Source organism: Tasmannia lanceolata, unplaced genomic scaffold (assembly GCF_043159265.1).
Source record: "Tasmannia lanceolata isolate RefF3 unplaced genomic scaffold, GAP_Taslan_0.1 ptg000009l, whole genome shotgun sequence".
NCBI classification, from domain to species: domain Eukaryota; kingdom Viridiplantae; phylum Streptophyta; class Magnoliopsida; order Canellales; family Winteraceae; genus Tasmannia; species Tasmannia lanceolata.
In genome coordinates this window covers 604,130-621,351 of record NW_027518686.1, presented here as the reverse complement: position 1 = coordinate 621,351, position 17,222 = coordinate 604,130, and the positions used below count along the sequence as shown (strand labels likewise).

The 17,222-nt window shown below is 36.9% G+C and overlaps 1 protein-coding gene across 1 annotated transcript; it reads right to left on the bottom strand.

The window, feature by feature from the left end:
* Positions 1–4,522: 4,522 nt before the first annotated feature.
* Positions 4,523–14,022, bottom strand: LOC143885768 (protein neprosin-like). Its single transcript, XM_077389835.1, has 7 exons — positions 13,825–14,022; positions 9,351–9,437; positions 8,943–9,158; positions 7,822–8,019; positions 7,420–7,473; positions 7,169–7,315; positions 4,523–4,950 (listed from the first exon to the last, which is right to left on the bottom strand). The coding sequence occupies exons 1-7, from the start codon at positions 14,020–14,022 to the stop codon at positions 4,564–4,566; spliced, it is 1,287 nt and encodes a 428-aa protein (XP_077245950.1). The 3' UTR covers positions 4,523–4,563.
* Between the last annotated feature and the right edge of the window lie 3,200 nt (positions 14,023–17,222).

Below are 17,222 nucleotides of genomic sequence, written 5' to 3'. Positions count from 1 at the left end.
AAGCTATGCTTCCTAGTAACTGATGCCCGTGAAAAAGACAGAGAACATGGTTGTAAACATCGAAAAAGAAATAATGCAAGTATGATTTATATTCTACTGCTAAGTCAGTATCAACTGTCAAAACTTAAAGCATTTATAAATCAGAGACAAACAGAAATAAAACAAGTAGCCAAATATAATACTGATGGAAATTTCTATATATTAACAAAATATGAGTTTTTTTTTTTCGAATGGCTAAGATGAGATAGTTTTATAACGACATAATAATGCATACCTTTGTTAAGATTGATATGAAGTCGGAAGCAGTCAGCATCCCTGAGAACTGTCCCCTGTAATCATCCCAAAGAGGCACAACAGCAAGGCCCTGCAAAAAAAAAAAAAAAAAAAAAATGGACAACAGGATTCTGAAGTCAAAACGAAACACCATCATTGACCTCCAGGATCAAATTATTCAATAAAATCACTTTCAAATTAACCTTCATGAGTCTCAACTAGCAACAAGTGCAAGATGTGCTCATATCAAAGGATTGTTCAGAGTTGAACTGCTAGAGAATGAAGAGTAAAAGAGTGGAAAAAGGTGGGGCCTGTGAGCAACAATGAAGATCTCTTGATGCTACCGTCTGAAGCTGTCGTAGATGATGTGCTGGGAAAGAGGGAGCCGTGGCCTCGGGAGCATTTCTGTAAGATCTAGAGTTGAACCCTACGGCCCTGTTCATTTCAGATTCTGACAACTGATGGTGAGGCCCCAACCCAATTATTCTGCCAAAATCAAATGTAATTTTGGTCCAATAATCAGGTTGGGGCAGCACCATCGGTTGTCAGAATCTGAAATGAACAGGGCCTAATTGTTGCTCCGATCTTCAGCTCTATTGGTTATCAATCTGGGTGTCTTCTGCATGCCTGGGATGTAAGCACTTTTGAACAAGGTTTGAAATTTCGGTTTCGGACATAGCTGAAGCTGAAATTTCGGCCAAAATGAATTTAAAACCATGCTTTTGAAGGAATTGGGAAATGGGTCGGCGAGATAAAGCAGCTCAACAAATCATGTGTGCCTCATTTGGGCATTTCTCGGAGCAGCATTCCTTAAATGGTTACACTGATGCAGATTGGGATGGATCTTGCATAGATCATCTCTCCAATAACGGATATTGTGCCTTTCTAGAAGGGAATATGTTTTCATGGAAGAGCAAAGAACAATCTGTTGTTTCTCGCTCTAGTGTAATAGTGTTGAAGAGTAAAATAGGGGCTGCGCCCCTTGGCAAATGTGAGCTTATGTGACTTTGTTGTTCTCTTATCTCTTATATAACATTTTTTTACTAGTGGACCTACGCCTCTTCATTGCGAGATAAAGCAACTATCCGCATTGCCTCTGACTTGTCTTGTGGGAGCTAACCAAACATATTGAAGTTAACGTGTACTTTGTTAGAGAGAAGCTCATTGAGACCCGCCGGTGATTCCTTATGTTCCCTCACCACATCAGCTTATCGATATTTTCGCAAGTAAAATGTATGAAAAAGGATTAACTTTTCCACAACTGATAGGAAAAGAAAACAGCAGAATGTGCAAAAATTCAAATGTTAGTTTCTAGATAAACTTACCACATGCTGAAATGCACCATTATCCACATCCATGCCAGGGACAGACACACCAGTAAGTAAAATCGGAGGGACCAACTCCGACTCCCTTACATATATGATATTGTTAACTTTCCCATATTCATCAGTCACAAAAGGTAGTTGCTCGTCGTGATGCCATATATCATCAACCAAGAACTTGTACTGCCAAATGGAGAAGTATCACAAAAAGCAATTTAAGCAATGAGTCAGTACAAAAAGATGCATCCTGTTAATACATGGCTGATATAAGCCCATAAACATCTGTAGGCAATAAGCAACTTTATCATTTCTTGAGAAGATAGCAAAATTTTATTCACAAAAAGAAATAGAAATTACTCGAAATCCAAGAAGCGCAGATTGCAGATATCAGCCCACAACTATACTGATACAAGTGTTCATCTCCATCACCCCAAGGAATATCAATGAAGGAGGGAGATGAAATGCTGGGACAAAAAGGAGAAATTCCCTGCTCTGAAATCAGCAAGATGTAAATCTGAACATATGCTGGGACAGCAGATGGACCCCACCATGTCAGTGGGGCAGGAAATTTTATGGTTCACCCTGTTCTTTATTTTGGATTTAAAAGGCACATTTTGAAGACTTTTGGACTTGGATTTGAAGGGTTTTTAGAACCCGTGAAATGCAATTCTCATTGGCCAAGCAATTCTAAAGCTTGATGAAAATTCAGTAGTAAAAGGTGAAATTCCAACAAACATGTATTTCTTGCTGAATTGCTTATTCTGGACATCTTTTGGCTTTGACCACAAGTTTGATATTATTAGCTTTATTGCGCCTTTTATTCAGTATTCTGTTTGACATGTACTTATGATTATTGCTCTACCCATTATTCATGTTTGAGACTTCAGTATTTAGATTTGACCTGTTCTGTTTGACCCATATTGAGCCTTGACATGTTTAGACCTACACTTAGAATAATATTTTATTATGTACTGAGCTTTCCAGCTGAGTGTGGTTTATAATATTTTTAGATTTTGATCCACATGATTTGAACGAGGAATTGCACGCTTAGCTTTTGGATCTGGTTAGCTTGGAGAATTAGATTATTTCTTTTATTGAGTAGGAAGTGAGTATTATGATTGAGTTGTATAAGACTGAGTTTATGTTTATTTTCAGTTAGCTTGGAAAGTGCTGAGATTTGGATTGGATTACATTAAATTAAAATATTAAAGACTTTGATAATTTAGTTATGGAATGACATGTGTGATTCTGTTATTGCTTTGAGGCCTTGTATGCTTGTGGGTACGGTGCTGTCATGTCCTACGCCCAGGGTGGGGTTTGGGGCATGACATGAATGAACCTTCTGTATATGCTGTTCCATACCATAACATGAGCTCCATGGATGATATTCATTCATATACAATAGTAGATTGACTCAAGTTCATGCATTGAGTCAAGCAAATGGTCGTATTGTCTGGTATATAGCCAAAATACACCATTGAACTTTAAATACTGCAATTTCTCCAAATATTCTTCTTTGGAACTCTGTTTTGTTTATGATTGCTGTTAACCATTTCAATGTTACATGGATTCTTCTGAATGCGTAAGTATCCATGTCATGCACATGTCAGATTCTAGCACTTCATGGTTTCATTGCAACACTTTACCTATTAAAATTCCCAATATCTTACCTGCTACAATCATGTCATTACACAAAACTACTTAGTTTGTACTTTGTAGAATTGATCAAACTAAATTTTAGAATCTACAAACTTGAACAATTGAAGTTAGCTGAATTTGACACTAAGTACTCGTGTGGTCCCAACACTTACGCTTGAATGCATATAACAATACATCATAGTTCAAAATTCTAAAAATCATATTGTGGCTACTCAGATGGCCAAAATTACCTAAATATTTGTAAATGTTATAACTATAATGGGTTTAGTAATCACCATGGTTTTAAATTTCGGCCGAAATCTGAAATTTTGGATTTCGGTGGAGACCGAAACCGAAATTTGGGGAAATCTGCAATTTCTGACTTTCCCAAATTTCGGCCAAAATTTCGGAATTTCGGTCCGAAATTTTGAGAAAATGTAATTTAAAAAAAGAAGAAGAAATGTTACAAAATTTCGGACAAAACTTCGGAATTTCGGTCCGAAATTTTGAAATGAATTAAATAATCTTTTTTAATTTTTACCAAATTTCGGCCCAAAATTTCGGATTTTGGTGGGTCCGAAATCGGTACCGAAATCGAAATTTCAAACCATGGTAAGCACAAAGGGAAGGAAGATCAAAACGAATTTGAAATGCCCTTGAACGAAGGTCTAACCCAACCAAAAGCGAGCCTCGGGTCTAGGAGGGTCAACCCAATATCAACCCACTGCTAAATCTCGCAACACTAAGCCAACCCATCTAACCTGATTTTCTAAATCGGGTAGGTATGGTTCAGGTTGGCTTGGGGCAAAAAAATAGAAAAACATATATAAAAAAGAAACCATGAACCTATAATTTTGAAAATCACAATAAAATTAGAGGGAAGGGGCCGGGTTTGGATCGGGTGGAGTTGCCCAAGGGCTCAACCCTAACCGAAACCAAAATTAAATAGGATTGAGTTTTCCCAACCCAACTCGAGAAAATGCCAACCCAACCTGAGCTAAAATTTCAACAGATTGCGGCCGTCCCAAGATCAGTGGCCAAAGATGATCTTATCAAGGCAACGTTTGACGAGAATTATGATTTTCATTTGGATCACAGTTTAGGAAGGAGCCTAACCACTTTTATTTCTTAGCAATTTGATTATAAAATTAAACATTTGAGTACAGAGATAAATAGGGCTCCTACCATTAAAAAAAAAGAAAGAGATAATAGGGCTCCAATATGACTAAGAGCATGACAGACTCAATATCTAAAGTTCAATTTATTATATGCTTCAAATGTCTGCATTATTTGAGTTTGGACACATAGAGAGGAGTTGATTCAAGTGAATCTAGCAATTGTTTCCACCTGGTCCCCCCAAAAGTATAGCATAATTCTCATCAGGCACGCTTCCATCAGTCTTAACAGGATAGCATGATGGGGAGGTTTGAATCAAACGACGAGGAGTATCAGTCTCGATGCGTATTGCACCGCCACGATAAAGTAACATTTGCATGCCTCCAATGTAACATGCTTTCATATATTGTTGGTCGTCAGATGGCATATGGCCACTCCCCATCTCAGGCCACGGTTTAATACCGGCATTATAGACAATCCCTCCCCATTGAAGAATATCAGCATACTCAGAGAATGTAGAATTAAAGAGGGCCCTTGGCCAATAGCCCACCTGCTTACGATCGTTGTCATAAAATAACCACCAATCTCCTTTCTCTGAATCCTACAATAAAATAAAATAAATCATAAAATGATTAAAATAAAAGAATTAGCACGTGAAGTCACAACTCTGAAACTGAAATTGTAGATACCCAAAAGTTACAATATTTCGGCCGAAATTCTAGATTTTTTCATTATTTAATATTTTCCCGAAATTTCAGCTGAAATTTTCTATGAAATAAAATATTATTTTATTTGATTTTGTGGATTTCGCTTGAAATTTCTGAATTTCCAAAATTTCGGTTTCATTGAGGACCGAAATGCTTTCCGAAACCGAAATTTGAAACCTTGATTTTAACTTTATTATGCTGCAAAATCTCTTTTAGCTATTGCTTTTCCATCGGCTAGACTGCAAATAAGGGATTAGAATCATCTAATGGGAGATAATTTTTTAGCGAGACTTGTAACACCTTCTCCTTCTTCTCACTATTATTTTTCTTTTGCAAAATATGGTTTCCATGACGTAACAAATATATATAAGGAAAATGATTGTACACTCGAGCGTACCAAGCTTATGGTACGCTCGAGTGCCCAATCACATGGGTCCCACATTTTTTGTGGTGATCCAAATCATTCATTTGCAAGGCCTTATTATAGATAGGGTGTGTACAAAAAATCAGCTCCATTGAATCATCCTAACCCCTCCAAAAGTAGAGGGCAAAAATGGGCAGATTTGTAGACAAAGAGCGTCTGTCCATTTTGACCTCCACAAATGGATGGGTTAGGCTGATCCTATGGAGCTGATTTTTGGTGCACATCCCATATATGTAAGGGCCTTTCAAATGAATGCTTGGATCATCCTAATAAAGTGGGCCCACATGTGATTGGGCAGGCGAGCGTACCATAAGCTTGGTACACTCGAGCGTACAATCCTTTTCCTCTCTATCTCTCTCTCTCTCTCTCTCTCTCTCTCTCTCTCTATATATATATATATATATATATATATATATATATATATATATATATAGTAAAAAACTACGTGCGATGCACGGGCCGACAAAGAACTGTACGGACTACGTCATAGGTTGACCCAAAAATCATTTCCATATGCCGATCCTAGTCCTCCAATCTATAGAAGTTTTCATACTTCCTCTTAAATCGGATGGTTAAGATCACCCTATAGATTTTTTATTAAAAAACCATAAAGTAGGGGGGTAAGATTGAAATTATGTGGCTTTAATGGGTGCCTTTGTTAAAAAGCATAAACGAGAGGGTAGGATTGAAAATATGTGAGTTGAATGAGTGCATTTGTTAAAAAAAGTCAAAAAAAGTGATGTGTAATTCTCATAGAATTTTCAAAAAATTCTCTTCTTTTCTCTTCTGCTATATATATATATATATATAGAGAAAACGATTCCTACACATATGTGTAGAGAGTTCTCTACACACTAGCTTAAAATACAGTGGGGGCCCACATTATTTGGGTGATCCAAACCATTCATTTTTAAGGCCCTCACATAGATAGGGTGTCAACAAAAAATCTGATCCATAGGATCATCTTAACCATATGAACTGTGGAGGCAAAAAATGGACTAATTTGTGAAGGTTTAAAGACGTCCATTTTACCTCCACACATCGTAGGGTTGGGATGATCCTATGGATCTGATTTTTTGTAGACACCCTATCTATGTGAGGGCCTTTAAAATGGATGGCTTGGATCACCCAAACAATGTGGGCCCACACTGTATTTTAAGCTAGTGTGTAGAGAACTCTCTACACATATGTGTAGGAACCGTTTTCTCATATATATATATATAACTGTTGGTGCGCTTAAGCTCACCATTTTTTTGGTGCGCTTAAGTTGTTATAACGCCTCTCATTCGTTTAAATGTTTGGGTCCCGCTGGGTCCCGCTTAAGCGCACCAATGGGAGGCTTTATAACAACTTAAGCACACCAATGAGAGGCATTATATATATGAGAAAACTGTTGGTGAGCTTAAGCGCACCATTTTTTTGGTGCGCTTAAGTTGTTATAACGCCTCCTATCGGTGCGCTTAAGCGGGACCCAAACATTTAAACGAATGGGAGGCGTTATAAAAACTTAAGCGCACCAAAAAAATGGTGAGCTTAAGCGCACCAACAGTTCTCTCATATATATATATATATATATATATATATATATATATATATATATATATATATATATATATATATATATATATCCATTTTCATGAAAATAAAATGTATGCTTTTCCATTCAAGGTTAAGGGATTTGGAATTACCTTGTAAACAGTGAGGATAATGAAATACTGGGTCCCATTGTAGACCGAAGTTGGGGAAAAAGGGATGCCTACTGGTAAGTCTCTGGAAACTTGTACAAAACCTGGGCAGAAAACATCATAGCAGCCCGTTTCTCTATGACCATCATTCTGTAGGTAAGCAGAATAAACGAAGGAAAAATTAGTATAGCATCTCAGTGAAATTTTTTAATGAATTTAAATGACAGAAAAAATAAGTTACTGTTGAAGCATACCGTCCATGATGTAGATAGGTGCGGGAGATAGTTACCATATACTCCCTTATTTACCTAGAGATTTGAAAAACTTCAAAATTAGAATACAAAAATATGAAATATGATATTGCCTTTTTACTATGATTGATCGTTTCTTAAGGCTCCATTTCTTTCAACGTAAAATCTGCGTAGAAGAAATTTTACGGGCGTAAAATTTGATTTATGCCCATTTTGCATGGAAAGAAATAGGTCCTAAGGGAACAGCCAAATATACAAAGGACCTTATGAGCATCTTGTATATCAATGAATTATTTGATAATGTTTTTACATTTACCTTATGAGCATTTTGTTATTTCTCTGTCATTAGTTACATTCGAATAGATAATTCAATCTTTTAATGGATGGTGGAATTGGAAAACTTACAATCCATCCAGCATGTATCGAGCGTATTTCCTCAGGTGGTGAACCATCAAGAAGTATTACAAGAGAAGCACTATTTTGGTGGCCTATAATTTTTGGCTGCCATACATTGAGGACTGCCCTGGATCCGAACGGCTTTCTACGATTTTTGTAAGTAGATTGAAATGCAAACTGAGCAATAAACACATTTTTGTTAGTCAGCTATGTGGAAGCAATAAACAAACACAGATTATAACAGACTAATTAAATCGATCAAATAAAGATACATTTTTATGATGTTCCAATTATTCAGTCACTGTTTCCATGTGTACGAAAGTAGGGCTATATTTTTATTTAAATAAAAATTACTTTATCATTAAAAGTTTTATTAATTTGGGGTGCGAAAGGTAGGGTTGTTAGATATTGTTAGAATATGTGGGATCCAACAGTTAGATTGGGTTAAGATCTCACCGTTGGATCATCTTGGAGGTAGATTGGGTAAGTTGGCTAACTGAAGCAACTAGATAAATTAGCCGAGTGGATTAGAAGAGGCAAGCAAGAGAGATTAGGAAAGTAGATTTGATTAGGTTAGATTAGAATATTCTAGTGTTATCTCTTTCCATAGTTGTCTTGATTTATTTCTATGTTTATCATGTAAGTGCTCTTTATAAGCACTATCAATTGTCTTTGTAATTTACCAAGATATTCAAGAATAATAGAAATTCTCTAAAATTCTTCAGATATATCCTTGAAGATTGGTATCTCTATCTACTAACTATCAATAATATAAAGCTTCCAGTTGAACAAATAGTAACAAGACATGGTTACATAGAAATTCAACTCAAAAACTCAGAAACAATGACTAAACTTGAGGGAAAACGTGTTGAGTTATCAAATGATTCCATTGGTTTTCCCAATGAAATTCTACAAGAATACAAATAGTTTGTAAATTTTGTAGATTTTGATGTAAAAAGCTACTTGATTTTTAATTGATTATTGAGCGTGTAGGTCCGGTAGACTTGATTCACATCACTTTTCAAGTCTAAGTTTCCAATTATTTGAATTATTGTTGAACATAACTACTCTTTCCTCCGGTCATAAATTTAAATTTGAATTAACATGGGATGATAATAAATGTGACTTACATGAAATTTGGCTGAATCAGGGCCCTGAGGATTTGAAGGATATCCTTTCCCAAAATTTGGGGAAGATTTAGCCCTTATTAGGTCTTCCTTTTTAATTCTCCTAATAGGAACTGTTCCTGGTGGGCACCCTCCATTCTTGAGTCCTATCTTTAAAGACATACCTAATGATGAAGCTTTTTTATCTTTAATAACTTTTGGAAGAGATCCTGGACCCATCTGCATAAAGGAAATTTCCATCAGTAAAAGTATGGTTTTAGTTTCTTCCAAGAAAAGAACATATTTTTCACAGTTAATCATTTTATTTCCCAAGGTGATGTCAAAGAAAAATAAAATCTCAAAATTAATACATAACGGACAAAAGAACATATCACTTCAAGTGTTAAGAACATAAGGAGAAAATAAAAAAACCTGGATCTTATGATTCTTCAATAAGGGATGATCAAAAGCGGGTTGTTTGTTGATATCAACACAACTAAATGTCTGTCCATATCCATCCTGCAAAAAATGTAAAGGTCAACAATATTTGTATCATTTTACCAATATGTGTGTGTTGTATCAACGTTACAATATGTGTGTTTGTGTGTTGTGGTAATTGTGTATGTGAGTGTATGTATGTTTATGTGCATGTGTATATGCATGTTTGTTAGTGTGAGACAGATCATAAGCTCAAGTAAATCCTTGCAAGAGGCCCTTTCAAGGGAGCCAAATTATGCCCAACCCTTTAAAAAAATCTTAGAATTATTAGTGTACTACCATTCTCACTTGTGCTTCTACGCTTTGTTATGTTAAGAGATAGAAAAGAAGAAAAATACATTCAGAAATTCAAACCGTAGTCCCTATTTCTCCAGATCCTATATATAAGCTTATCTGCGCTTGAGTGCAGAAACAGGGTGAGCCCACATTGTTGGGGTGATCCAAAGCATTCATTTGGAAGGTCCTATCATAGATAGAGTGTCCACAAAAAATCAACTCTATTGGATCATCCTAACCCTTCCATTTGTGGAGGAGAAAAATGGACAGATTTATGGGCAAACAATGTTTGTGCATTTTCCCCTCCACTATTGGATCGGTTAAAATGATCCTATGGATCTGATTTTTGGTACACATGCTATCTATGGAATGGCCTTCCAAATGGATGCTTTGGATCACCCCATAAATGTGGGCCCACAGGACTTATCAGCACTCGAGCGCAGATAACCTATCTTCGCTCGAGCTCATAAACCTTTTGCTCATAAAATGCTTTGGATATACCCATTTTAATCTCCACAAATGGAAGGGTTGGGATGATCCTATCAAGCTGATTTTTTGGGCACACCCTATCTATATGAAGGCCTATCAAATGAATGCTTTGGATCATCCAAGCAATGTGGGGCCCCCTATGTTTGTGAGCTCTACCTCATATAACCTTATATGAGCTCTAGCTCACAAACATTTTTCCCTATATATATATATATATATATATATATATATACTATAATAAGCGGGGAGGAAAGTGGCAGCTTTTCTCATTTTCTCATAATTCTATTAGGCCACGTTTGGATACCAGCAAGATTTAGATTTGGATTTAGTTGATACTTTGAACTGGATCAGATCCTTAGATTTCCAAATCAGCTACAACAGTGCAAAAAATTCCAATTTTCAAATATTTTCTGCGAGACATTATTTGGAAATCAATATTTGTGGCAACTTTTGTCACCATCGCTCGTCCTGGGCGTTGCTTCGGCAGCAGTGAGAAATCCCTCCCTCCCTCCCCTCTCTCTCTCTCTCTCTCTCTCTCTCTCTCTCTCTCTCTCTCTCTTTCTTAAAACATGATCATGAAGATCATTGATGTGTTTTGTATCCAAAGCTCAAATTCAAATCAAAATACAAATGCATGAGGTATCCAAATGGGCCCTTATATTTACACATAGGATTGAAAATCAAAATACCGGCTTTATGTAAGGGAATGTGGGAAGCTGGGGGTTGTGCCATGTGGCACCCCCTCTGCATTCCGGGAAGCTGGGGGTTGTGCCATGTGGCACCCCCTCTGCATTCCGATTTTCTACATGGCAAGAGAAAACGTTTCTCTTTATATACCCGTCTAATCCCATTGCTTCCGCATAAATTCGTTTCCTATTCCACGTATATCCATAAATTAATATTAATTCAATTGCAATCTTTTCTCTTAAAATCAGCAACTTTCAAATCCGACCGAATTAGGAAGGAGTGTCAGCCCCTCCTCTATCCCGTAATTTTAAAAAAGTATGAATTTCAAAAGACTCACGGAATTTCAAAAGTATGAATTACCTGGTTCCACGATTCAGTTATCAATTCCTATCTATCGTTTCATATTCCCCCTAGATAAAAACATATCTATAAGAATCTCCTTAAAATTTTCTTAATCATCATATTTATAAGAATAAATTTCTAATAATAAGGGATTTGCGAACGGATTTGATGGAATTTATTGCAGTATTTACTTTTCATTTTTTTTTTCTTGGATGGGGCAACTTTAACGTGCTGTGTGAACTTGGAAGCAATTGCCATAATGTCCATTTGTGTATTTTTTCTATTTTGCTCATCTAAAAAGGCTACTGATTTTGAAACCTAATAATCAAAGACACCTATATTTTGAAACCTGATTTTGTGTTACAGCACAAAATGGAAGGTGTCCAATGTGGTATTATCCATCTCTTCTGCTCGGAAAGATCATGTTGTTGGAGATTCCGCTAAATTTAAATCTACTTTTGCATGCCTTTTTAGTTAAATACATTTTATCTACTCATTTTTGTTGTGAGTGTCTTTTCATGTTATGCTAAATACAACAAGAGAAGGGCTGCTTCGTGAGGGAGTCCTCTTTTCAATAAAATGAGCCTTGCCTACTGTGTGGCTCATTGGATCCCACTACCTTTAGTGTTTGAAGAATTATGATATTTCACTAATTTCTGAATGTATTACAATGGATATCAAAGTGTGCTTATATAGAGCACATAAAAGATAAACATAGAAAGAAATAAACATAACCAAGGGAAGAAATAATTCTAGAAATCCTACCTACTAAGATTAGCCTAATTGCTAATTTAAGCTAGCTACCTAATCTAGCCAGGTTACCCCATTCAACCCACTTGCCTAATCTAGCACCATGGTGATCCAACGGTGTGCATTCAACTTAATCTGATTGTGAGATCTCACATATTCTAACATGCCCCCTCAAACATATGTTGATTGAAAAATCAAGTACGTTTGATTACAATGATATTCCCCAACAAGAAAATAAAATTTTCTCCCCATAAGAAAATAGAATCTTTTGATTTGAAAAGCACTGCTGAAGATTGATGATGAATATCCCTTAATGTTCTTGCCGATGATAACCGATATTGAATGCCGAAGAAGATGGCGCTTGTTGATGTGTCACGAAGAGGGCTTAAAAGCTAATAGATCATAGCCTCAAAAGAGCTAGATGATACTCAAGCCTTGATGGGCGAGTAGAAATGGGTCACTATGGACCAATACCAGAATGGGCAAGAATGAGCCACGATGGGCAAGAATGGGCCACGATGGGCGAGAAATCATGGGTCGGTAAAATACCGATCCTTATGGAATTTGACTCTCTCAGGCACGAACCTCAAAGAATGGAGGCCCCACAACTGAGTAGAGTAATCAACTTCAGGCACGCACCTCGAAGAGGTACCTCAACTAAAATAGGACAAAGAAAAATGGATGGAGAAGGAAAAAAACGACAACAAGCGGATCAGATGACAAATATTGGGACAATACGTGAAAAACAGTGCATATATCAAATATGGGGTCTTGAAAGAAAATAATTGCATTAAAAATACTAGGGGAAATATAAAAAATGAAATCAAGGGGTGCATGAATCAAAAGACTGGATTTTGAAATACCAAAAGGTGTGCAATTATGGACATGAGAATGGTAGATTAAGGAAAACAAAAGGAACGAAAAACAAGGGCAGAAACTGCAACCTAAGAGGAGGGAAAGAAAACCTAAGAAAGAAGAGGTAAGATTGGCGCAACTGGTAGAGGTGTTGATGATGGGTGCAATGCCCAGTGTGGGAGATTGTAGGAGGCCTGGTGGACGGCTAGATCGGCCATCCGCCGGAACACTGTGTTGCAAACTTCACGGTCAAGGCACCTTAGGACCGAATTCCTTTGTTACCATGAAGAATTATGATATTTTACTAATTTCTGAATGTATTACAATAGATCTCAAAGTGTGCTTATATAGAGCACAGACAAGATAAAAACATAGAAAGAAATAAACATAACCAAGGGAAGAAATAATTCTAGATATCCTACCTACTAAGATTAGCCTAATTGCTAATTTAAGCTAGCTACCTAATCTAGCCAGGTTACCCCATTCAACCCACTTGCCTAATCTAGCACCATGGTGATCCAACGGTGTGAATTCAACATAATCTGATTGTGAGATCTCACATATTCTAACAGTGTTAGGTTCGTATGATTGGTATAATTTTTAGTTTATAGGAGATTCAAAGCAAAGTATCTTTGATGAACGGTTCAGATCAGTCAAGAATCTGATATCCTCTCTCATTTTACATATCCACTAAGTTTTGTTTTTTTTTTATATAATAATATTTTATTTCTTTGAATTTTATTACTTTTCCCTGTATGCCCTTGCATCTGCACGGGTTTCTTACTAGTGGGTCTGTCTCTCTCTACACACACAGATATATATATATATATATATATATATATATATATATATATATATATATATATATATATACAGAGAGAGAGAGAGAGAGATCTGCACTAAGTTGTATTTATTTAGTTTTTTTTTATGTATTAATAAGATAACATAAAAGTAGAAACCCGACCAAGCTGTTCCATACCATTTTCTAATGCAAAAGACATAGTGATACCTCAATGGTCTTGACTGCTGGTTTATTGATAATCTTCAGTAGCCGCTCAATCTCCAAATCTTCTTCTTTGGACAGACTTATGCTCCCTCTTCCTTCCACTACATTGCCATTGATAGAAAGAGAAAGTAGTAGAAAAAGTAGCAAAAACATTTCCTTCAAACCCAGCCCACGATTAAGAAACTCCTCTCTCAAATCCATTGAAAAAAAATTCCCCACCTCCTTTTACATAGCATGGATTCCTTGTATATTTAAGGAAAAAAATCCCCCATTCTTTAAGAAGAGATTCACAATTACTACTGAGAGAGAATAAAAAAGTAAGGAGTAATCCCTCAAGATAACAACAAATTAAAAAAGGAAATAGACTTACTAAAAGAGAATTAAAAAGGAAGGAGTAATCCAACAAGATAAGAGGAACCTAAAATGGAAAGAGTGACTCAGATAGATTGGCATCAGAGGTGCATGGAAACAAATTGCTGCCTAAAAAACTCAAGGGAAAACTATTAGAAACCCCCTAGTTAAAAACATATCTAAAAGAATCCCCTCCAATTTTTCATAATTACCAATGATACAGTTTTGTGCCTAAAATAGCTGAAAGACAGGTGTGACAATCCAAGAGGGGGGGTGAATTGGTCAATTAGAAAATTTAGGCTTAATTAAGGGAGATTAGAAATTAATCTTCTAATTAAGCACTAATTAGTCTAACCCTTGTTAAAATATGTATATCAATAAAAGCTAAGATTTAGACTTTCTAATAATGCACATTTACTAACCCTTGTTCAAATGGATATCATAATGCAATTAGGGTTTATAACATTTAACACAAGCGCATTTACTAACCCTTGTTCAATTAAGGCATAAACACAAGTAAGGTTAGAGATTACCAATCACCACGCGTGCAAGAGAAGGAAAGGAAGAGAGAGAGAGAGAGAGAGAGAGAGAGAGAGAGTTCACACCACAATGAGGACACCAAAATTTTATAGTGGTTAGGTCACAACTTGACCTACTCCACTCTTTCAAGTTTGGCTCCTTGTGTACTCCACTATGGTGAGATTTCAAGCCTAATCTCGAAGCTTTTACAATAAGCTTTTCCATTCTCAAGGGCCAAAGCGAAGCCCGTGGCACGAAGCCTTGGCAAGGGAGTCAAACCCTTGCACATGATTCACCTTTCTTCACGGGCCGAATCAGAGACCCTTTTCTTCACCTTTCTTTATGGGCCGAAGAGGAGACCCTCACATGAAGAACAAATAAAGAAAAAAAACTCTCTTGCATCTTAATAGGCGGATTACAACATTGAAAGCTTACATTCACTCCAAGAAATAAACAAATAAAAGTCCTATGGAGTGCCTCTTGATAACATGTAGAAATGGAAGATCAAAGATGTTTTAGCTTTTGAATTAAAAGGTTGAAGCTCAAAGAGAAATGAGATTTGATCTTTCTCAAATGTTCAAAAGTTGTGGAGATAGGTTTTAATCATGTATATATAGAGTATTTGAAAATATGACCGTTTGGGGTAAAACTGTAAATATTTGACTTGAAAAAGTCAAGCAGAAAATACCCCAACGGCTAGTTTGCTCGACCACGGCGGTCGATCGGGCTACATCGGTCGCCCGCCCCTATCGGGCGCTCTACTCTATTTTCAAATTTCTTACTGTCGCGGTCGACTAGCGAGGGTTTACTGTTTGCTCAAAAAATTTGGCTCAAAAAACCTATCTCGGCCGCGCTAAACCTAATTAGATTGTTCTGTTTGAAACAGAAGCGCATCCGCGGTCGCCCGGCTTAACCCGGTCGACCGGCTCGATAAAATTCGAGATGGCCTGGATTTCCAGGTTCCATCCCGCGGTCGCCCGGCGTAGCCCGGTCGACCGGCCCTGAGTGAAATTCCATTTTAACTTTAAAATCCAGGGGCTTTTGGGCAATGGTCTTTGGGCTTAAGTCCAAGGTTTTCGAACACATTTTTTGGTGTGTTGATGGTTTTCAAAGATGTAAAATATTAAGTATAAAAATTATTTGAAAACCTTTTGAAAGTGCATTTAAACATAAAATCAAGACGACTCCAAATACATTCTAAAAATAAGAACCTTGAGTCTTCTTGGAATGTCTTGGCTCCTTTGTACTTTTTTGGACTTCTTCAGCTTGAGTGAACATCTTGAACTTTGTCTTGGCTCTTGTGACATGCCCTCCAATCTTCAATGCATGTTGAGGTACATGAGGTGTCACCATGGCATGTTCAACTCTAAGCTCCTTCTTGACACTTGCTTAGGAACTTGTGGGATCTTCATGTTGAGCTTCTTTACTTGAGCATCTTCAAATGAGGATGACTCCAATGTAGGTGCAAGCTCTTGGTTCCTTTGATCCTTGATCCACAAGTCATGTGTTGTGAAGAGTTGTATAATGGCGATTATGACATAAAATTCCTGTATACAACACAACACCTCAAAGCAACACATCAGTCCATAAATGCTAATCATTTTAGTTTGCTAGCATCAAAATAAGAAGGTAAGGTGAATGATTAACCCATGGGAACCCTTGGGCTTACAATAGCTTTTATTTTTTTCTCCTACGCATTATACACTTCATTATATTACCCTTAGAAATCCCTAAAATCTCTCCTCGAACAGACTATTATTATTCAAAAAGTACTATCTAGACCACACCGTAGGATGATCCAAACCACCCATTTGATGAGCCACAACGTAAATAGATTGTGGCACAAAAATCACTTCCAAAGGATGATCCCTATCGTTAGATCTATAGCAATTTTCAAAATATGCAGTCCCTCTATAGATCACAGGCTTGGGATTATCTTATGGCAACGATTTTTGGGCCACATCCTATTTACATTGTAGCCCATCAAATGGATGGTTCGGATCATACATCGGTCTGCCCATCAAATGGATGGTTGAGTTATACTACGGCCTGCCCATCAAATGGACAGTTTGCATCATCCCACCGTACGTCACATACAATACTTTTTAAGAAATAATGGCTTGCATCATTTTTATCTAGGGGGTTTCTAATAGTTTTCCAAAAAATCAATTTGTAGGGCCTTGTAGACACCCAATTTTGTCAAGGTGGAACTAATGATAGGTTGTCGCCAGGAAGAGTTTAATGACAAGTCCCAGAGCCCTGTTGTCTTTCTCTCAATCTCTCTCTCTAGATTATGAAACTAGGATAATGTTTCAAAAATAAACTTTACCTCAGAGGTGAAACAAAAGCCCGTCTTTACACGGTATCCTGCCTTTCACGGCACATCCAAAAAGTCTGTTTCCACACGACCTTTCATCCCGAGAAGTTAGCTTTGGGTAAAAAACATTCGTGTTTACCCAAAAACATTTCGTGTTAAAAAAACCACTGATATTAGGTTCATTGGAATCTCCTCGGAAGGAGGATTCCAACGG